This window comes from Mastigoproctus giganteus, chromosome 7 (assembly GCF_048544385.1).
Source record: "Mastigoproctus giganteus isolate SK-2022 chromosome 7, ASM4854438v1, whole genome shotgun sequence".
NCBI classification, from domain to species: Eukaryota; Metazoa; Arthropoda; class Arachnida; order Uropygi; family Thelyphonidae; genus Mastigoproctus; species Mastigoproctus giganteus.
The window spans coordinates 55,472,828-55,496,038 of record NC_143581.1 but is presented as its reverse complement, the minus strand read 5'-3'; the positions used below and the strand labels follow the sequence as shown (position 1 = coordinate 55,496,038).

Genomic DNA, 23,211 nt, shown 5'->3' with positions numbered 1-23,211 from the left:
AGGCCAGTTTCAGCCTATGCACTTTTCTTCCGAGATACACAAGCTGCAATCAAAGGACAGAATCCAAATGCTAGTTTTGGAGAAGTATCCAAGATTGTAGCATCAATGTGGGATAGTTTAGATGCTGAGCACAAAAATGTGAGTAAATATTGTTACTATTTTAAAATTTAAATTTTTTTGGAGAATGTTTTCTGTAAGTTGTTTCTTAGCACAATTTTATTAGCTTAAAATTATATTAGTTATTAGCTTAAAATGTTATTAGCTTAAAAGCATCCGTTTTTATGTATTCTATTTTTAGGTGCATTCACATATATACATATGTATATGTGCCTATTGTCTTCACCTTACCTGTCCATCCATCCACAAGTAACAACTCAACTTCCAATGGATGGATTTTTATGAAATTAATTTTGGGCCCTTTAAAAATATTTGTTGAGCCATTCCAAATTTTGGTAATATCAGACAAATAGAAATTCATAGATTAAACAGCTTTAATGCGGTAATATTAGGCTTAAAAATTCTGTATGCACTTAGCATGTATCTTGATGCAAGGTTCGCAAATGTACCATCATTTGTGAAGAGATACATATATACAGAGAAATGAGACTTTAAAAAAGTTTACAAGAGGGGAGTAATAAATACTTTACAAATGTAATTAAACTGAATGGCTAAGTTTAGAGAACATTAAACTATGGAGTTGTATTAAATGTTCTTTAAAGTTATAATCTTAGTAATTCCTTGACAAGGAGAGGTAACATTATATTTATTTTTCACTTCTATTAATCACAGAAAAAGGGAAAAAAATTAGAACACACCTGAAATGTAATGCATTGCTTACTTTAACTAACTTTTTGAATTTGTATAGGATACAATAGGTGAGGTTTGTGCATATAATGCCATCATATGCAAGTTGATTATAAGTCTTCTGCAGGAGGTAGTTATTGTTTGTGACTCTGTTGCCAGGGAAACAGGAAATATTGTGCAAAAAGGATAAATGGAATAGAACCAGGATATTTTTGCTAGGGGGCTAAAAGTAGATGATGTAGAGCAGATATCTTCTAAGGGCACAAAAGTTGATATTGTTGAGCACACTGGCACTAATGATATTAAGAGTAGGAAATCTGAGGACTGACTTAACAAGTAGAGGACAGCGTTGGCAAAAAGTTGCAAGTTAGATTAAATTTGAAAGTGTTTGAAATCTGCCCAGGCACAATAGGAGTAAGTACATGTTGAGAGTCTTGTCCATCAATTCAGCCCTGGAAAGACTTATTCAAGGCTTGTGGGGTAGAATTTTTCACAGCATGGTCTGTGCTTGTTAACAGGATACTGTATTTACATGGATGGAATATACTTAAATAGAAAGAAGTACAAGGGTATTTGCTGATGTTATCAAGGCAGTGCTAGGTGGGCCAGAAACCTGATGGCCTAGGGCAGTGTTTCTCAATCTTTTTACTCTCGTGGCACACCTACGTAGTCATAGAAGAAGAAATTTCTAAATTAAATAAAAAGAACGAAAAATAATATTAACAATTTTTTTATTTATACTTATATTATATCTGTGTTATGCAAACAATTCTTACAACCAAAATAAAATATAAAAATAATTAAATAAATAATTACAAAAAGAAAATATGTATGCCTTCAACAAAGCTTTAAATTATTCAAATATTTGATAGAGATCAAATGAATTTTTATTTAAAAAATTATAGTCAATGTGAAATATGTGATTGACAATGTTTTGTTATTTCTGCTATATCAGGTCTTATTTCAGACAGAGCAACTCCGCAGGTCATCTTCGACATTTTCCAATCTTGATCATTTTTTATTTTTCATGTTAGTGAGAGTTGAAAATCCTAACTCACATAAATACGACGTAGAAAATTGGAGTAAAATATTTATTGCTCTTTTAGATAACTTTGGATATTCATCTCTGACTGAAATCCAAAAAGTATCCAAATGAAATTCCGAATGTTTGATTTTTAATGTTTGATCGGATGAAAGGGAAATCAGTTCTTCCTCTTCTTCAAGACAAAGATTCCAGTTTGATGTATCATTAATAAAAGGATTTCAAATCCAGTCATATTGTTCCAATTTAATAGATGGAAAATATGTTTTTATTGCCTTTTGAAGCAAATCCAAATGGTTTTTCACCACTGGTGCAAGAAAATTTCTCATCTGTTCAGGAATCTTAGGAAACATAGCTAAATTATTTTCATCAAGTTTATTCATCCACAAGCATAATTAACTTATCTGTTGATGTTAAGATATTTTCGTTTCGCCCTTGTAAACTAGTATTTAAAATATTAAGATATGCAAATATATGTTCTATGTAAGCCAGTTTTGCACACCACAATTCATTGTTAAAACAATCATAAAATTTTTGTATTTTCATGCGATTCTTTTGTTTTCCTGCGGTACTTATTTCATTTTTAAAAAATGTACAAAGTTCTGCTCGCAATTCAAATATACGGGCTAAAACTTTTCCTCTAGAAAGCCAACGAATATCATTATGTAGTAAACAATTGTAGTTAGATTCCATGCTGTCGCATAATTCTTTGAAATTCCATGATTTTAAAGGTCTGCTTTTAATATAGTTAACAATTTTTATTATGTCATCCAGTACAATGCTTAATTCTGTCGGGAGAGTTTTGCCTACTAAAGCTTCTCGATGAATAATGCAATGTGTAGAAATAAGATTTGAATTTTTTTGTTTTGCAAACGCCAAAAAAACTTTTTCAGGTCCAATCATTGATGCAGCACCATCTGTTCAAATGCCTGTACAAAAATTCCATGATAACTTTGTCTTTTCAAAAAAGTTAACTACACAATTAAATATTTCCCTTCCTGTCGTTCTTCCTGGCAATTCTTGACAAAATAAAAATTGGTTCATAATTAAATCTCCGTTAATGAATCGAACAAATCCCATTGATTGTGCTTTCCCGCTGATATCTGTTGACTCATCTATTTGCAGAGCAAAAATTTGACCATCAAGTTTTTGTTGAACATTTTATACTATATTTTCCGACATATCGATTATTCTTCGACTTATAGTATCGTTGGAAAGAGGAATTCTATTTATTTCAGCTTCTGCATCTTTGCCGAATATACATTTCACCATTATACGACAAGCAGGACCGATCAGCATTTCTCCAGTCGAATGAGATTTCCTTTTTTGTGCAATAAGTTGCACTATTTCATAGGAGGCAATTTGTGCTTTGTCAGACACTTTATTGTGTTTTCCAATTTTTGTATTTGTTTGTCACTATTTGTCATTAATCGTTCAAAATACCTTTTGTCTTTAGACATCAAATTTTGATGAACTTTTTCCATATGGTGTTTTAGCTTGCTAGGAACCATTGCACTGTTTGCTTTTTTTATGTCCACATACAACACATAGAGGTAAGAGGAAATTTATGTCCCCTGTCCACGTAAAACCAAAATTTAAGTGATTTTCTTGTACTAATTTTCGATCTTTTTGGCTGAGATTCATCGGTGCTGGTATTGTTCATATTATCACTATTTTCAATGGATATATTTGTATCTGCTGCAGAACTACTGTCGCCGACATCAATAGTTTTGTTTTTATTTTAAAATTTTCGTATATCCATTTTCAGTTTTTTCTAATAAACAAAAAACGGTTTTATAGAATTTAATTTTTATATATATTAAATTACCTTAAGAAATCGCCTAACCCTAAATTATTTACTTGACAACACAAACACAGTTTAATATGACAATATTAACACGATATATATAAACACGTAATACGCCACATGCATACATGTACAACTCCCAGAGAACTAGAGAGACTAGAGATGGGATCCCGTATTTTGACTTTCTGAGGTAATTCAGGAGCGCTGCGCACTTATACAGTATCACGTGGTCTGCGGGCGACAGATAATTGGTCTTTATTCAAATAGTGTTGGCGTCTCAATGCAGACACCCTTGTATTCGGATATGTCAATTTCAATTCGTCATAAAAAGATCCTTCGTGTACTTTATTCTTATTAATGGTAATGTACGTATATTCGGACGGTGATGTTAAAATAAAAACGACGCTAGGCTTTTTTTAAGATTTTGCGGCACACCCTTTGAGAAACACTGACCTAGGGAGATATACAGATTAATACATTAGCTAGAGGAACAGGCAGTGATGAAAGTGATTCATGCATTAGCTAGAGCAACAGGCAGTGATGAAAGTGATTCATGCAGTGCTTCTATTTGAACATGCAGCAGCCTGGAATGCAAGGTGTTAGAGATTTCAAGTACTGCTGTGGATCATAATGGAACAATTAAATACATGTGCTGTGTTAGGGTAACTAACAGTAAGAACAGGTGCATGTATACTTGTAGGTACACTAATGCCAGAAGTATTGTGGATGAATTTGAAATACTGATTAAGTCATTGAATTCCGACATTATAGAGATACGTAGTGTCCCTATAGATTGGAGACATAATGTCACATAAGGGATGCAGAATTTGAATATGAGGAGTACAGTGTACAATGTTGTTAATGGGCACAGATCTTTGTGGACCAGTGTTACTAGTGGAGTACCCAGGATTCAATGCTGGGTCCATTGTTGTTTTCTATATTTATTAATGAAGGTATATCAGGCTTAATGTGAGTTGGCAGGGTGGTTAATGACAGTAATCAAGGTAAGATACTATAAAAAGATATCAAAAAATTAGGCAGATTGGCTGAGAAATAGCAGTTGAAGTTTAACATTGACAAATGCAAGGTACTGCATAAAGATAGCAATAATCCCATATTAATGTACTATGTAGTACTACTCAGGGTAGTATAGTTGAAGATGAAAAAGCATTGGGGTAATTGTGCAGTCAGATATGAAGTTATAGAAGGCATTGGTTAGGTTGCATCTTGAGTAATGCATCCAGGTCTGGAGGCCTCATTTTAGGAAGAATACAGATCTGCTGGAATGGATACAGAAAAGGGTAAGATTGTTGAAGGGAACAAAAGATTGGTCTTATTAATAAGGGATTCAGTTCTGCAAATTACAGGATCTAGAGACTAGATCTTGTAATGGATTGAGCAAGCTGTGTTGGTGGAATTCTTCTCTTGCTCAAATCACACGCATGAAGGGACATAAATTCAAATTGAGGAAGGATGGTTACAGGATAGGTGTATGGGAGTTTTCCTTCAGCCAGTGGGTGGTTGAGTGTTAGAACAAACTTCCATCTGTTGTTGTGGAAGTGGGTTTGAATAAATTCAAGGAAGAGGAGACCTAGACAAATTATTGGCGGTGATGGATATTTGATGTATTAAGGTGTGGTGTTTTTTTGTTTTTTTTTTTAATGATTCTTTATAACTTGCTTTCTTGCATTTGCCATATTCAACATACGATTGGATACTATGGCAGTGTAATATTTATAGTATAAGGGTTTCTTTTATAAAAAATTAGAGGAATTGAACATCTCAGTTAAATTTAATTATTTGTCAAATCAGTGATTACCATTATAAGTTGCTGTTATTCTTTGAAAACTAAAGCGTCAGCAATTCTGATGACTTCTGTTTATTTATATGGTAGTTTGCATTGAGAATCCAAGAGAAAATTGTGCACTTTGTATTTTGGGTATAAAATTAGACCATGATGAAATATGGCCTCATATTTGTTGTTACTCATTGTAGTAAATCATAATGGTTGAATAGTTTCTCTTCGGTGCCGTTCGTTGTCCCTATGATTTCAAGTTCACAGACTTATTTTTGCATGAAAACAGCTTGCTTCTAAAAGTAAAGAATCATTTTACCCCTGTCCTTTATGAGCAGCAACACTTGTTGATGTGAAAGCCATCCTGCATCACTGATGTTGACTCTAAAGTTAACTATAAAGGAATTGCTACAACTTGAAAAACACATATGGGTACAGATACAAAATTCCAACTATCTTAGTCAAATGATTACTTATTTGATTACTTAAATATGTGGTGCATTTACATCATAAAGTACAAAAGATATAGAAATGAAACAAAAACTCATTTTTCAGCATTGAAGGAACATGCATTTTTCACATGCTTTCTTGCAGGCTAGGAAAAGTTCTTCCGCAAAGAGCATCCTTCTCAATTGTTGTGAAAGATGAGACATAAATTCCACTGTTCAATCTTGAAACAAAGCATCAAAATTTTCTCCCAACATTTCAGAAGACTGAATCATATTCAGTTCCACCAGGAAAATGCTCTGCCCCATTGAGAATGTTTTTAGTGGCCAAACTTTTCCTGGCCAACAAGTAACTGCTTCATCCATTCACCAGTGGGCTAAACACATCTCCAAACAAACCTTGAAGTGGTCTTTGCAGCTTGGAAGAAAAGGTATCAAAAATGTGTGTTCCTTCTAGGAGATTATATTGAAAAATCAATTAATTTCATTTTTGTATCTTGTGTATATTTTATAAGAAATTTAAAGAGCTTAACTTGAATGCACCTCGTAGAAATAACTACTGATATAGGATAAACCAAAATCTCCCTTTGAGATTTTGGTTTATTTAAAAATCACCAAGCTTTGAGGTACTTCAATTTAGACTAATGTGGAAGAATATGTTGGGGGAAAAAAATATTGATATTACTCTGTTTTTTGTGGCTGCTGTATTTTTCAGCCACAGGAAAGGGCTGATCACTTTTTTTGGATCAGACCTTTTGCTGTTAGTAATCTTTGTTACTGAAAAATGTGAATGAACTGATGGAATTGCTTAGTGTCGAGCTTCAACAATAGGAACAGTGATTATTCATCAGGTTGGTTTAAAGATATTTTGTTGTTTAATAGAAATGTATAGCAATAAATTGTGTAATGCTTGTGCAGATTGCACTACAGAACTGTAAAAATTTTCCAAATTTATGTTATGACATTTAGTCAAATAAAACAGAATTCAAACATCTTTGCAGTAGAGTAGCATGGTGTTGTGCAAAGCATTACTTTCACTGCCTCCATTTTACCATGTTAATCTCCATGAGACAGCATTTTCTTTAATATAAAAATGAATCTGAATGGCCTGACAGACCCAAATATGATTTTGGTTTCAATTTTTTTTTTGATAGGGCATGATATATTTGGCACGACATACTGATCATGCCATAATAATGGCTCCTAGGAATCTTTTTTTTTTTTTTTTTTATTAACATTATGACAATTAACATTTTCAGCATGGGTAGAAAAATAACGCTCCAGTGAAAAAAACTATATTTCTTTCTTCCTTCTTATGTTCTGTCTTTCTTTTACACCCCTAAATATTTGTAATGTATTCACTGGAGACCATCATACACCATGCTCTCCTCTCTGTAATTTTCTGTTATAATTATTTATATATTATTCTCATTCTTTTTTTTTAAGCAGTCTTACCTTAAAATGAAATTACATATCCTGCACCTATTCTCTATCCTTCACAGTTAACCCTCCGTATCTTATTTTCTTCATATTTCATGATAATGTACACACGCTATATTATTTATCCTGCTATAATGTATCATATCTTTCAAAGAAGTTCCAAAGGATGATGAATCAGTTCTGTACTAGTGACTGCAAATAGTGCCATGATAAATTCTCAGGCTGGCTGTTTCACTTCATATTGAATCGTGGAAATTTTTTCGAACAGGCATTGCTCTGCTTCCCACAGGACATGGACATTTGCAGGTTTGAAAAAGATTACATAAAGCCAACTTGTGTTGCTGATTTATTGTATCAGTGAAACATTGAACTTTGTTACTATTGAAGTGTAAACATTTCTTTAAAGTAGGGTTTAATTTCTCATTTTGGTAGTAAGTGTATTGGCAACATGTTACAAGGAAGCAAAGCTTATGCAGCACCAGCAAAAAAAAAGAATATTTTCCATTGTCCTAATCCTAATTTTCTTTACATTTATTCAAACTACTCATTTCCACAACACTATTTGGAAGTTTATTAAAGAATTCAGTACTCTCTGACTGAATACAAAGTTTAAAAAAGACTATTTTCCAAAATGCTGTTTTTTTTTTTTTTTTAAACCACCACTTTGCATTTCAGCTTAAACTTATTCTGATTTTGACTGGGTACTATAAAATGAAAAGAAAGGTCCTGCTTTTTCTTTCTCATTTTGGTAGAAAGAATAATATTAAAAGCTGTAAAAGATTACTGCAAAAAAAATTTTACAATCATATAAACATCTGAAACAGAGACACTGGAACACTGGAAAGTTCTAGTTTTACATTGTGCAAAATAAATATTGATCCTTTAAATTCATGCAACGTGCAGTGTATGCTAATATATCATGGTCCTGGTTGTCTTAGTAATTATCTATTTTAATAAATTTTGAAAACTGAAATGACAGCCATTAAAGGAACATCTGCCTTGATAGTTTTTAATTAGTAGGGGGGTGAGAAGAGACAAAGATAAAAGTAATTTTTAAATAAATTGAATGTAAATATTTTATATCTGAGAAAATATACTCTAGGATTTTTGCAGTTATAATTTTTTTCATAATTACAGGATTAACAAGCATTTAGACTGTTTTCATGTATACAGTTGTCTGAAAAATTTCTTTTATAACAGAACTCTACTTTTACTGTTATTGGCAATGTCCATAGCAAGTGCTATTCCATACAATTTTGAAATTTTATGATGGTAATTTAGTTTTGAAATTGTGGCTCTAAATACTCAGTCATAATTTCAAACATATTTCTTATTTCACGTTTATTATGGGGAGTTGTAAAAGCATTATTATTAGTCCCATTTTGAAGTAAGTGCAGTCACATTATAATGTAATCTGGGAATTTTTTCCCCCATCTGCTTTAATGTATTAGCAAGTTTACACCAGCCTTCCAGCCTGCACATTATTTAATGAGGTTGTCTTTCACAAATAAATGCCCAAGAAGAGGAAATTTAAGCTGAAAATCACCAGGGAGCTAGTAGCAATTTGAAGAATTTCTCAATAAGCCATTAAAAACTTGGAAACTTAATGGCCCAGGGTACCACTCTACTGGGATGTAATAACCTTGGCTGTTATCAGTTGGATTTTCACAGGGCTGTGAATTATGCCACCATAAAGGTGAAGCTGGAGTGCAATTAAAATTCTTCATCTTTGATAGAAATAATACCCTAGAGCCTATAAATCTCCTCAATTCATCATCTGCTGCTTGTTTTAATTGAACATAATCAAAATAAATGGCAGCTTTCATTGCCTCTTCTGACAGGCATTATCATTAAATGTAGCAGAACAGTGCAATACATTTTACAGAATGCAGCCATAATATACTTGTTATTGCCAACTAAAGAGAGAAATGACACCCAAATGAACATTGGAGAGTGCAGTATTGTCAGAATTTGCATCATTATTCAGCATCCATTCATTTGCACTGTGCTCTTTGCTGTTGTGGGAAGATAATCTTGAGTGAGGTCGTTGTCCACTACTCTGGTTTAACATCCTGTTGTCATTGCTAATGTACTTTACTTGGAAACAATAAATTTAGTCGTGTGCAGCTAACCACATTGTCCTGAGCATTTTCACTAGATTTCTTGCATAATGGAATTGAGCAATGGCAAAATCTATAGCTCTTGGATAAAGTTTAACACTGATTGAAAACAGTATTTTTCTTTCTGCTGTTTTATTTTGTTTTTTAATGAAATGATAGGAATTGACAAAAGTGAAAATGATTAATTATGCAATTTTTGAGATAAAATTGTCATTTTTTGTCATTTGTTTTTGAAGTAATTTTAAGTTAATTCTTGGAACATATCAATGGAACGTAGCCAGAGTATGCACATCTTCAGCTTGGAGATGTGGGCATCATTATTTCAATTGTTAAACTCAACTTGATATCACTGATAGATTTTAAGTTGATTGCTGCAGCTGTGAACAGATAATAGTGCAGTAATCTTTAAAATATTATCTATTCAGAGACGGACTGATTGGTTCTTTTGTAGGAAGAGATTTTCTGTGGCTAACACCATTCATTCATGATTATTTGTTTAATACAGTGATACACTGATTTTACATGTTTTTATTGGTAACATATCTAACAAAAATCATGCAAAACAATATAAATTTTTCATGAAATTACAGTTTGATTTCCCCTATCCTCGGTCTTTCTTTCATATTTCATCTTTGATTTTCAGCCTGTTTTTGATTATAATGTTAATATCAACAGTGGTCTAAATAGTATGAAACATTTTGCTGTACTTTACTTTTTTTAAATTGGGTATACAATTTGTTGAATTTGTAAAAAAAAAAAAAAAAAAAAAAAGGGGGGGGGGCTGACTTTGTTTGAACTTGAAAGGTACCCGATGGTAATTTTTCCATCCAATTTCTATGTTTAGTCCACCACTGTATATGGTCTTTAAACAAATAATTAATGCTTGGATATTTATTGAGGGGGAAATTGATATAAATGACACACAGAGTATTCAGAGGAAGCCAGTAATTAAACACCTGTTTTAGTCCAGATAAACAGTTGAGTCCTGTTTATAAAAAAATTTAATTTAGAAAATTTATGGGGAATAAGGAATAAGTTTCAATTCCCCTTGACTTGTAACTTAATGTGTTGAAGATCATCTTTAATGAACTTTTAAAATAGCACCTATGGATATAGTGAAGAAATTTGTATGTTAAACCTTTCCTGCTCATAATAAAAAACACAGGAGATGATACGTTAAGAATGTTTTTATAATGTAGGTTACAGGCAACCTCCATATATCATGGTTTGAGAATTGTGCCAATTCTCGCACAACATGGTGCTTTTGCGCTGGGAAAACCCTGCTATTATGTGTTAAATGTAATTTTTAACATTTCCATTCCCTTTTGTGAATCCCTGCTGTTGACTCGCTAGTTGTTATCGCCTTCGTGATATTTTTCTAAAGCACATTTCTGGAGGTCACTACCATAAAACAATAAAAACAATTTGCAATTTTCAGTTTATTGGTCTTTTCCGTTTTTTTTTTTTTTTTTTTTTTGTAGTTGTTGCCGCATAGGCTTCTGTGGCCATAATGCACCTCCCAAGGTTTTTGCAGTACTTTGATCCTAGCCCGAGGCAGGAATGGAACCTGCGACCTTTGGGTTTCCAGGCAGGCACTTTACTTACCTGGCTAGCCCGGTCGGCTTTCTGTTAGTGAAATCAATTATAAACGGGTAGTAAACTATCTTTTTGCATTTGCTATAGTACCAATAGCTGTAATTCTGTGGGTTTTCACATTATTGTGGTGAAATGTGTTCCTCTTCCATGAAATATATAATCATATAAAAAACAAATTTTCAGAAACTCATTACTCCATATCTCACTTGTGTGAACCGTGTTCTTTGTTATTAATTGCTTATCATTTTTACTGTTTTAAATTTTAAAGAAAATAAAAGTCAGTGTAGAAATATCAATTAGTTAGTATGTACATATTACAGTAAGTATTAAGCTATGTATGCAAGCATATTATTTTGCTAACTGTAAAACATTCTTCCAATTTTCACGTATCATTTAACTTTGTTAATTGGTAAGGTATAAAGTTAGATTTGTGCTTTATATTTTTAAAGCGGGGATCCGCTATATTTTGTTGGGAGATCCCTCAGTTAGGTTCTGTACTTATTGAACTTGTGCTTGTTTGAGTTCATAAAAAATTGTGGCTTCGAAACGTGCAGATTGTGACTTTTAAAGAAAGCAGAAGGTACACGAAATCTAGATGCTGCAGAAGAGATTGTGCTTTGCAGTGATGAAGAAGAAGAAAATTAAATGAATGTACGTTATCTGAAATATAAGTATCACAGTTTGTAAGGTAAACACATTTGTTCAGTTAAGTTACTACTATTATAAAAATAAAGTTAAAAAAATATTAAGTTTTACTGATATAAGAATTAAGTTTCTGATAGTTATAAAAAAAAAAGGTGTATTCTTGTTAGCTTTTGGAACATAACCCCCCCCCCCCCCCTTGTACTGGTTCTTAGTCCCATATTATATGGTTTCTCATTACACAAGATTTTGTAGGAATCAAACTACCATGTTTTACGAGGGTTACCTGTATTAAAAAAAAATTTCTGTCCCATGTATACCTATACTATCTGAAAGTATAGGCAAGTACTCTATACGGTACTATATGCCCGTATCAGGATTATAAGAAAATTTTATTTTAAAAAATAAGAAAAAAACAAAACCTGAAAGTTGGTTGAATTACATAAAGGTCAAAATAATTTTCAATAATCTTAATGTGTCTCAAAAAAAAAGTGAGCTGCGATGGCAAGAGAATACAGAATGCTGCTTATCTCCTGTTTTGATAAACAATAAACAGTATATGCAAGACACAACAGATGCAATTTTTTTATTTAATCAAATATTTTTATTTTATCAAATAATGGTTCTTTTAAATAATTTCCACTGATATTTGTTATAACAAAATTAATTTGCTCCCCCCCCCCATATCAAACCATTCATTCAGTCCAAAACCCTCTATAGGGAAGGTGAGGCAGTAGTTTCATTTGGCCACTATTGTTGATGATTTTGTTATCAACTAATTTGCACATAATTATTTCTGTTATTGAAATAATTGATAATTAATCATTCAATGCCATAATTTTGGCATTGCAAACATCTTAAAGGGTTTGAGGCATACAAGGGTGAACAAAATAATGGAAACATCTGTGATAAGAGTTACAGGTACGCAATAATATGGTGTTGGGCCACCCTTTGCTTTTAAAAAAAAAAATCTTGTATTCTACATATAATCAATTCAAATATCTTGAACTGTTTTAAGAGGAATATTGGACCATTCTTTGTGGAGGAATGTTTCAAGCTCCTTGGATGATGAAGGTGGAGGAAATCTGCTTCTCACTCTCTTCTCCAAATATGCCCACAGTGTCTCAATAACATTTAAGTCTGGTGATTGTGCAGGGCATGGGAGATGCTTAGCCTCAGTTTCATGTCCCTTAAACCAAGATTGGATATGTTTAGCTGTGTGTATTGGAGCATTATCATCTTGAAACATGGTATCATTTGTGGGAGGTTATGTTTGTACCATGAGATGAACCTGGTCACTCAGAGTATCAGGGTAATGACAGGACCTAAAGAATAACAAGAATATTGTATTTGTTGCCCAAACCATTGTTGATCTCCATGTTTGGCAGAAGACAGTCAGGATGATGTGCTTCCTTTGGCATTCGGCAAATGTAAATTCTCTGTGACATTGGAAAAAGTGTGAATGATATGACACATTTCCAATCATCAGATGTCCAGTTTTTGTGTGCCTTACACTGTTGCATGGTCTTTCTAGCATTAACATCAGTAACGAGTGGTTAGCAATGGCAGCTCTGTCATAAATTCAGCTTTATGAAGTTCTCCCTGAACTGTTTTGCTGGAAACTGAATTGCCGAGATTTTGTCTAGATGCAATTAAATTTTGCAGTTATTTGGTTTTTTGTTTTTTGAGGCAACAGTTTTATGTTTGTGGGATACAATCCTTTCAGTGCCCAGCAGTCCCTTTCAGTCAGCTTCGATTTTCTGCCACTATTCATCCTATGACATTTTGTTTTTCCATACTTGGTGATTGCCGATATCACTTTCGATACATTATCACTCTGGTACATAAAATAAATCAGCAGTTTTAGTCATCGAAGTCCCTACTAAATGTGCACCAAAAATTTCACCTCTTTGAAATTCAGACAGGTTGGTCATTTTTTTTTTTTTTTTTTTGTCTTTTTATATCATTTCTAAATAAACATCGGCTTTTATCATCTTTCCTTCAGTGTACAACCTTTAACAGAAAAAAATCATTGCATGCTTATAAATATTTCATAGAACCATTACAAAAACTACTACTTTCATATTGGTTATGGAGTTTTCATTATTTTGTCCACCCTTGTACGTTCATCCAGGGCAGTTTAGATATCCTGCTTTAACATTAAATTTGGAGGTAAAGATGTATTAAATGTCAGAATCAGCTTTTTGGTTGAGGTTATATCTTCTGACTGAAATATGCTCTACTGTAGTTACTTCTTGAACTCGCATAGTTCTGAACAACCTTTCTTTGCAAATATGTGACAGATCCCACTCAGATGTAATTGTTCATGAGAAATTCAAATTTGCACATGAAGTTACTGTTATCGATATTCACCAAATTTGGTGGCCTTCAAAAGTTCTGAGTGTTTACTACAGGCCCTCTTTACCAATATTTGGGATCCTGCCAACCCTTTTTGATTAAAGAGAGGTGACATTTTCCTGAGAGCTTGTGCCTCTGTTGAATGGATAATCAGAAAAGAATTCTGTATGAATTATTTCTATCCTTTGCATTTTTACTGAATTTTTTGATTAGCCTTGCTCATTATTTTCTCTTTTTGGCCCTGAGAAGGTAGCATTCCTTTTCCAGGTTTCCAGCCCTGCCACATGAAGCATGAGTGGTGCCACTAGTGACCAAGCGATAAGGAAAGATTAGTGTAATAATAAATTTAATTTTACACACACATAAGAAGAAGTAGACTAACTTCTTTACTTCAGAAGAGCAAAATTAGATGACTATATAAATTAGAATACTGTAACACTCCCTGCAATGGAGAACTTCTTTACAAGAGAACATGATTTGAAATTGCTTGGAAAATTACTATGATCACTCATTTGCCACTCGGGGTCTTTCATGATGGCCTTGTGTAAATCAAAACAAATGTATGCATATTCCTGCAAAGCAGAAATCACTGCATGCTTCTCTTCTTCAGTGCTGGATTTAGGAAGGCTAGGCCTGGTACACACATGTTAATGGCCCTAAAATAAGGTTGTGGGAAATCAACAGTAATTGCAATGTTCTGCTTTTATATCTTAGCTGGTTCAGGTAAAACGAATGTCCTACTATTAGCCTGTGAATATGCTTGTAAAGCATACATGTGATAAAAAGATGACAGGTGTTGCAAGAACCAGTGCAATATGGCACAAAATAATGAATGTGCCAACCCCCCCACAAATAAATATAAAAATTTTTTAAATAAGCACAATAAATTGTGTATTAAAAAAAATCTGATAAAGTAATATTTTTATGGTCTATATAAAAATAGTCTAAGTTTCTTTGTTGTTTTCCTGTTCTTTGTAGGAACAGGAAACAAAATCTTGTCATTCCAAGATTTTGTTTCCTGTTCCTACTCAGAGGATTTTTCACCATCACATTATAAACTATTGCTGCTTTGACATTCTGCAGTAAATACAGCACTGGAAACATGCCATTCACCAAATTTTGATGTTGCTAATTTCTCATTATTTCAAATAGTTCTCTAGAGCCAATTAGCATGTGCCGTGATACTGATTTCATTCCTTGTAATTTAATTAATTTATTTGTGAACAATATATTGATATCAGTGCAAGAAGCTAATAATTTGATTATCATAATGTAGTTTTTGGCTATATAATGGTGAAAGGTATTTTTGTTGTATATAGGTATACAAGAAAAAGACTGAGGCAGCAAAGAAAGAATATTTAAAAGCCCTAGCTGCATACCGAGCCAGTTTAGTGTCTAAAGTGAGTGCTTATTTTTAATAATCAAACAGGAATATTGGTTTTGCCTTAATTATTTTTTAATTAAAAAAATTACTGTTCAACGTTTATAAATCATTTTAAAAATACGAGAATGGAAATGTGTTTCAGGATCATAATGAATAACTGTGTTTCAGCAGGGTAAAACAAGATACTTTCCAAATGTAGATGGAATGTTTTAAACATACTGTTGGTCACTTCCCCTGCCCTCTTTTTTTCAACATTTTTGGTATACAGTTCCAAATGGTTGATATTAAGTATGTGAAATGCATATGACAGCCAGTTCATTATTTGTTGCAAGACATGCACTTTCCCTTAAGTTTCTTTAGGAATAGATGCTGGTGCACATTTGAATTGGCTAGAATCATCATTGTGCTTGTTTCAGAGCCATTTGCCAATAGCAAAATATATTAGAACAGAGTTTGCTAATGTCAGTTTCACATTAGCTTGTGCTTTCTGCTAGGACAATTCATATACATCGCACAAATACCTAGAAGTAAAAATATATATGGTATATGCCACTAAAACAAGTTATACTGGGAATGGGAAGGGGAACTTGAAAGCAGATAAGAACTTCTTCCACAACAGAACCTTTTACAAGTAATATTTTATTTTTTTTTATTTTAACTAGTCAAGTACATTATTAAAACATTAATGAGCATTCAGGGTGATTTTACTCCATTTTAGAGGCTTATAACATGGCTATGTGTAAATATTATTTGCCCCCCCCCCTTACAAATCATGCAATGATTTAACCTTTTAGTAGATGTATATATTACTGACATCATCTGATTGGTTGTCCCCACACAAATGAAGTATCCATTCATGCTCAGACTTCAGTATCTTCCAAAAATTGGTTAGCTAATGAAATAATCAGTGTATATGATAGTTATAATGCAGAAAGGAATGACATGTATGCAAAAACTGAGGTAGCCTCAGGGACAAAAAAATGGCACTCCTAGATTACGTAGGAGCAAATAGCAACAGACTTATTCAGATTGTGAATGGTACTCATATCAAAAAAAGTTCATCAAACTATCCATGATTGTCAACATCTGGTGATGTCAATAATCAAAGAACCATGTTACTTGTCATTTATACTATTTCCTTTAGAATGTTCCTGAGTTGTTTTGTCTGCCAGGGTTTCGGTGTTACCTTAAATGCACTTTGTTTTTCAAATAATTTCCACAACCAAAATTTGCATGGCGTGAAGTCAGATGAATGAAGTGACCAAATATTTATGGACAAGTAGGAAATTATGCAGTGCTGCACCTTCCTTCAAGCCGCCTCTAGCTTGAAGGTTGGGAATAACGTCTGTCTTGATTGAGAAGTACATAGTATTGTGTACCAGTCACAGTACTACACATTACAGAACTGTGCAGATGAATATCCTCATGTAAAGGAGGATCCGATGGTGAACATAAAAGTGAAACCACACCACATTTTAATACTTGGGGAATACACTGGAATTTCAATAACACACAAATGTGACATTTCTTGTATCTAATGCTAGTTACACACTTCCAACCATTCAGTTGGAAGTGTGCTTTGTTAATCCACAGAATGTTCCAAGGCCTAAACTGTCTGCCTCCATACTAGCCAGAACTGAAAAACAAAATTCCTGACATTTCTCAGAATCACTTAACATAAGCTGCTTCTGCACTATACCAGAATAGTATGTTTTTACTATTCTGGTATAGTGCAGAAGCAGTTTATACCAGAATAGTATGTTTTTATGGCACCATATGGACAGTTGACCATAAAGAGTTCATTTGTGTAGCAGCCACTCTGACAAATGCAAGTTACATATTGTGTATTCAGTCATCAAAACATCATCAGAAACTTCCTTCAATATGATATGTAGAACTTTTCAGATAAGTTATGCTAGGAGAGGAAGAGAAATGAATGAAATAGTCAACAAAAGTTTAAAATATGAATATAATTAGTATAAAACAGAGCTGTGATGCTCAATACATTCTGTGTTGTATTTCAATATTTGTAGAAGAATAAGACAAATTTATCTCAATATGATACATAGAACCTTTCTCTTAGGAAGGTTCTATGTATCATATTGAGGTAAATTTCTTATTCTTCTACAAATGATGAAGTAGAATGTATTGAGCATCATAGCTCTGTTTTATACTAAGAGATAAACTATCCATCTCCTCTTGTCTATGACTGGGGAAATTTCTAGAGTCCTCTTCAATTGCAGCTGTAGTAAGATCTCAGGCAGAGAGGGAAATAACATCTAGCTATGTGCACCTAAAGGGAAGGATTTTCATGAGTTATTCTGGGTTTTTCAGCCTCCACAGTATGCAAATTGACTCATGAACATACACATACACTTGTACAGCCATAATCTATAGTGGCATAATATAACCTAAGTTGCTGATGCACTTAAAGCCCAGCAAGAACAGTAACATCAGTCTTTTTCTATTAGTACTACTCATAAAGCACAGCCAAGGAATTGTTGTTTTGGTAATGCCTATCTATTGTCCACCCTAAATTTCAGCTATGCAGTTACTTGTTTCCCATTCATTAGCAATTTAATTATACTATGCTGTATTATCAAACACTTGAGCAGCAAGCCACAAAAGTGTTTGGAGCATCACCATCAGCCCCCTTCCCCCAAACATACACACAAATACAAAATAAAATGTTGAAATTTTAATGTTTAACATTTTCTGAAAGCATGTTTTCTATCCAAATTGATTTATTTCTAAGCAAGGGGTTTTTTTAAGTTACTTTTGTGCTTAGTGCAGAATCTAGTAGTTTAAATTACATGGGAAAGTTAATCAAAGTTGATTTACATTGCAAAGTATTTGATTCTTTCAACAACGTAGGTCAGAGGAGTTTATTTGATTGATTTGTCAAGAATATTACCATTGATTGCATTTGGTGATCACATGGGCTCAAACCATTTTCAAATCAAATGTGTGTACCATTGCACTCCTGTATTGACCACTCTGCTACATATAAGAACTAAGTTGCTTTGTAATGTGTAACTATCCTTCACTTGATGCTTTGGTTTGGTCCCTGTGAAAAAACAATGTGCTGAGTTTACCTGGATAACAGTGCAGGCATTATATGCAGCACCAGCTGTGGTCTGCAAAGTTTCAGGATGTGAATCCCATTGAGAATTTGTGGAATCATGCACAACTACACTTGGAAAGTGTAGTTGTGCATGATTCTACAACAATGCAAAAAAAGCAACTTCCAAGAGTGGAAGCTGTTAGAGCACAAGAAAGGCTTTTATGGTTCTGGGGGCAAAATCATCCAATGTCCCTGCATATTGATTATATAAGTTTGGGTGACGGGGAGAAACTTGGTTATACTTGTACTTAACTTTTTCCATATTCTCTACCTTTATTAATAAAAATTGTATAAATAGATTTATGAATCCCTTGCTATATAGATTAAGGTGACCAGATATCTTGTTTATGAGTGAGATGTCCTGTTATCCTACCAAAGATGAAATGGAATGCAAGATGGTCTCGCTTTTTCCAAAATTACTGTTTTATTTATAAATCGCATTGTTTTGTAAGTGGTATTCATTTTATTGGATGTTGGTCAAGATGACTGCATGACAGGACATAATCAGTGACATTTTTGGGACTAAAATACCTCTCTTATCTGTAAAATCATTATCCCATTATTATTGTGCTTTCAGAGAGACTGGTGCCAAAGTGATATATATGGGACTGCCCTTTCCGCAGGCTATTTTTCATCAGTATTTTAAAATAATAATAAATAGGATAACCATATATGGTCAGAAGAGTTGTTTGGTATATATTTTAGGTTTCTGCCATTTTCATGAAGCAGTAGTTTTCATGTAGGTTGAAAACCTGCACTTAATTTCGTCCAATGTATACTATGCTTGCTTTTTATTTATGGCACCTTTTTTGCATGCTATTAAAAAGAATGAATTTGAAAAGGATTTTATTAAACTAAGTACCTTGAGTATTACTGTATTAATAATATTGTCATTAATGAAATTTATTGATGCTGTGTTGAACACGTACTCAAAATACAGTAAATGTAAAATTTGGCACTCATAAATGATTGAAAAAAAAAAAAAAAAAAAAATTTTTTTTTGTTTGAAGGATGATCTTTTCCTTCAATATATTTTTGTGGTCAGCAGGATTTAAACTGCATAGATAATGCAGTGGTCTTAATTTTCAGAACAAATCTGCCTTTGTAATGAGCTGCCCTGGTATGCACTACTTTCAGATGGCCTCTCCAAAAGATGGGGCTGCTATGGACAGCCTAGTTCAGGACAAATTTGTCTGTCATTAGTTAGCAGCTAACAACACACTGATAAAACAGTTGTAAAGAAGTTGTTCAATGTGAGCTGCCATGTGGTATACAAAATCAGATTTTAAAGTTGTAATACAGCTAAAGTTATCTGTTGAAAGTAGTGCAATACGAGGGAAACTCATTTACATGTGTAAATTTGAATTGTTTGCACTTAATGTTTATTGAATTTGTGCTATTCTAAAACTGCACAACCAACAAATCTCTCTCTCTTTAAAATCTGGAACATTTTAAAATCCAGCACTTCGTGTGCTGGATTTTAAAAGTTTACTGTTCTGATTTTACCAAATAGTAAACAGTTTTCCGAAGTTTACTGTTCTGATTAATATATCAGCAAAGAAAGCAGACAAACAGTGTTGAATTTAAAAGAAAAAAAGAAAAAAGCTGAGATGCAAATACACTGATATATGGGAAGGTAGTGAATTGTAAAGAGCAGCCTTTATACCTTAAAAGCTTTGAATTAAATATGAAATAAACAACACCACTGGAAATAATTTCTATAAAATAAGCCAGCTGCACCATAAACAACTCCTGGACTTCAGTCTCAACCAGCCATTTCTCAAAATCAAAACTCAATCAAGAGTTATTTGTTCTTGGAACCTAAAAAAGAAGGGAAAAAAGGTGTTATAAGCAGGAAAGCATTTTAAATATAATCATTATAACAGGAGTTTACTGTATATGGATAATGCATAGAGGAATCTACGTGGACACTGTATGTTTCTAAAATAACTTATATGGACGTCACCATTATATAAAAAAATCTATAAAATTGTGCCCCTTTTTTTTGAATCTGGTTACTAGATACAAATTAAGTGTGTTACCTTTTTATCTGTTCTTGAAGATATATTAAATTCTGCACCATCTTCTTGCAGGCTGCAGCAGATCAATCTGATAATGTATATGGTAGTTCTTCAATCAGCTCTACCACACCACCAGCCACAAGTTCAGCATCCAACTCTCCTCCTGGTCAAATGCTTTCTCCTCTCCAAAAGAAATCTCCTCTTCTAACATCACTGATGGAAGGTATGCCCCCTGTAACTATGGCACCTCCCCAGCAAAATGTTATGACCAGCCAGGTATGGGGAATGGTAAGACTATTTCTTTAAATTCTTGATTATTCGTGAGCAATTTGAAATGTGTGGGGTTGATGAAATCCCCAGACATTATTTCAGAAATTGATGCTCTTCATCTGCCCCATTCGTGCAACTGAAACTCCTAATAGCTGTTTTTGAAAATGTTTTCTTGGATTTCTTCACTGAAATCTCTCTTAATTATTGCACAGTTAAGAAAAACTTGGGAATTAAGTTAAACATAATTATATTCATGTGTTGAATAGCATCTGTCACATTCAATTATTGACAGCAGGCTAACTTAATAGATGTGTGCTTGCCTTAAATCAGTAATGCTCTTTGGCTTCCTGACATTGAAGCATTATTTGTAATCAAATTGTTGATGTGCATGCTTCACATTTTATGCAGCAGAACACCTGTTACTGCATGCACGTGTTGGAGTGTTTTGAGTTTTTCGATTTGCATTTTGCCAGCCAATGGGTCTAAAGGAAGTATTACTTTCAAAAATTAATTGGAAAAAAAAAATTTTTTTTTAATATAAAAACCGAATTTTTCATAAAAGATTGAAAATAAAGATGGCACCAAAAGCTGAACAATTTAATTATTTCTTGCGATTTTTTAAATTCCATGTAGGGTCACTTAGACCCAACGCTCACAGGAGTAACAAACCTTTGTGCTGCTGGCAACCAGTTAATTTTAGTGCTAGAATTATGGAGGAATACATGAATCAGTAACATTTCCCAACTCTTCTTCATTTGCTTTTTTTTTTTGCCATGAGGGAAGCAGTATATGGTGTTTGTAAATTGCTTGTATTCTGTAGGATGAAAAACTAGAGTTTATGGGAGGTAAAAACCCATAAAAGTTCTTCCTACAAAGACAGATTGAAACTTAGGTGTTATCTACCAGTGTGGAAGGGAAATAATTATAACTGTACTAATGCAAGGGTTCTACTTCCATCAGTGATGGAAGCAGTGCTGTTATGTGGTCCAGAATACAAACCTCAGACTAAAAGAAGAGAAACTTTGACTGTTTGAAGAAACATCGTTCAGTGGCATGCAACAATTCTATTAATTGTGGAATAACGTGAAGTAATTCCAGTAAAAATTCACTGAATGTGACAATTTCACATCTGTTTAAAAGTGGCTACAAAAATTGGATATATATAGCCAATAAATTCTAATAAATTTCTATCCATGAAAATTTGTGTAAAAGTTTTTATCTTTGATGGTTATTGCTTATTAGAAAACTAGTTTCATTTTTAAAATATATACTGATTGAATAAATAAATAAATGTAGCACACACTTTCAAAATCTAAATTATTTTAGCTGGTTTCCAAAACTCAACTCTCAGGGCTTGTGGCAAAATTTGTCACAGCATGGTACAAAGTTTACCACTTTAGGTGTTGCTGAAATGATTAGTGACCTCTAGAAATTAAATTTTATATTAAAAGAACAAACATTCCTGTTACATTTTTTTTCCCCTCCCTAATAGAAACAGTACAGAAGATACACCCACTTTTATAAATTGGCTAGTATTTGATTCAAATAGCTCTGGAATAATAATTTTATCTCTCCTCTTGCACTCCCAAATAAAAGAGAGGGGAGAAGCTGAGATTACATGTAATATATTTTATTCTTTTTTAAGTGAACTGAGTCCATACAGATAATAGATACAAATGTAAAATTAATAGATACATCTAGATACAAATGTAAAAATTGACAAGAGAAAACTACCATTAAAAACCACAATGCATTTTGTTTATTAACTTGATTTTATACTTACAGCATCCAATGACCACAAATCCTCCTCCAATGGTTCAAAGTCAGATGGTTCCGGTTCACCATCAGCTCCAGCCACAAGTTCCACCTATGATGCAGCAAGCTCCTTCCCAAATGGCTCCTCCCATGGGAAGTAGGCCACAAATGTCACAAGGGCCACCACCACAACAGGTGCAGACTCTAAGCCAGCCAGCTTCTGCTAGCCCAACATATTCAACAAATATGTCTCCAGTATGTTGATATTTAAAAAATTTTTGCTTGTAATTTAAATTTTGCAGCACAAAAGATGCAGCATACAAAATGCAGTATAGGAAAATACTTCTGTGTTTTCCTGTATCTTTGTATACTGCATCTTTTTTTTTTTTAATTATAAGACAGGTAGAAGTAATGAAGCTCTTTAAGTGATCAGTAACTACTCTAATAGAAGTACTCTTGCACTCTTTAAATCTCCATAAATTCTTCAGCTACTATATTGAAAATTTCAGAGGTTTATGTGGACAAAGATGGAGGAGCCAGATTTCAAACTAATTTTAAACAATTAAAACATAAAATGCAATTACATTGTATTCATAATGCTGTTCGG

At 33.2% G+C, this 23,211-nt stretch overlaps 1 protein-coding gene across 8 annotated transcripts in view; it reads left to right on the top strand.

Moving 5' to 3' along the window:
- Positions 1–23,211, top strand: part of LOC150082917 (TOX high mobility group box family member 4-B-like) — a 359,573-nt gene that overhangs the window by 315,224 nt on the left and 21,138 nt on the right. For 7 of the 8 annotated variants that reach the window (XM_090377674.1, XM_090377675.1, XM_090377670.1 and 4 more), the window contains 4 exons: positions 3–138; positions 15,370–15,450; positions 20,652–20,867; positions 22,635–22,859. In XM_090377674.1, coding sequence (XP_090233800.1) covers positions 3–138; positions 15,370–15,450; positions 20,652–20,867; positions 22,635–22,859 — 658 coding nt within the window. The remainder of the gene's footprint in view (positions 1–2; positions 139–15,369; positions 15,451–20,651; positions 20,868–22,634; positions 22,860–23,211) is intronic. The other variant, XM_090377677.1, reaches the window with a different exon arrangement.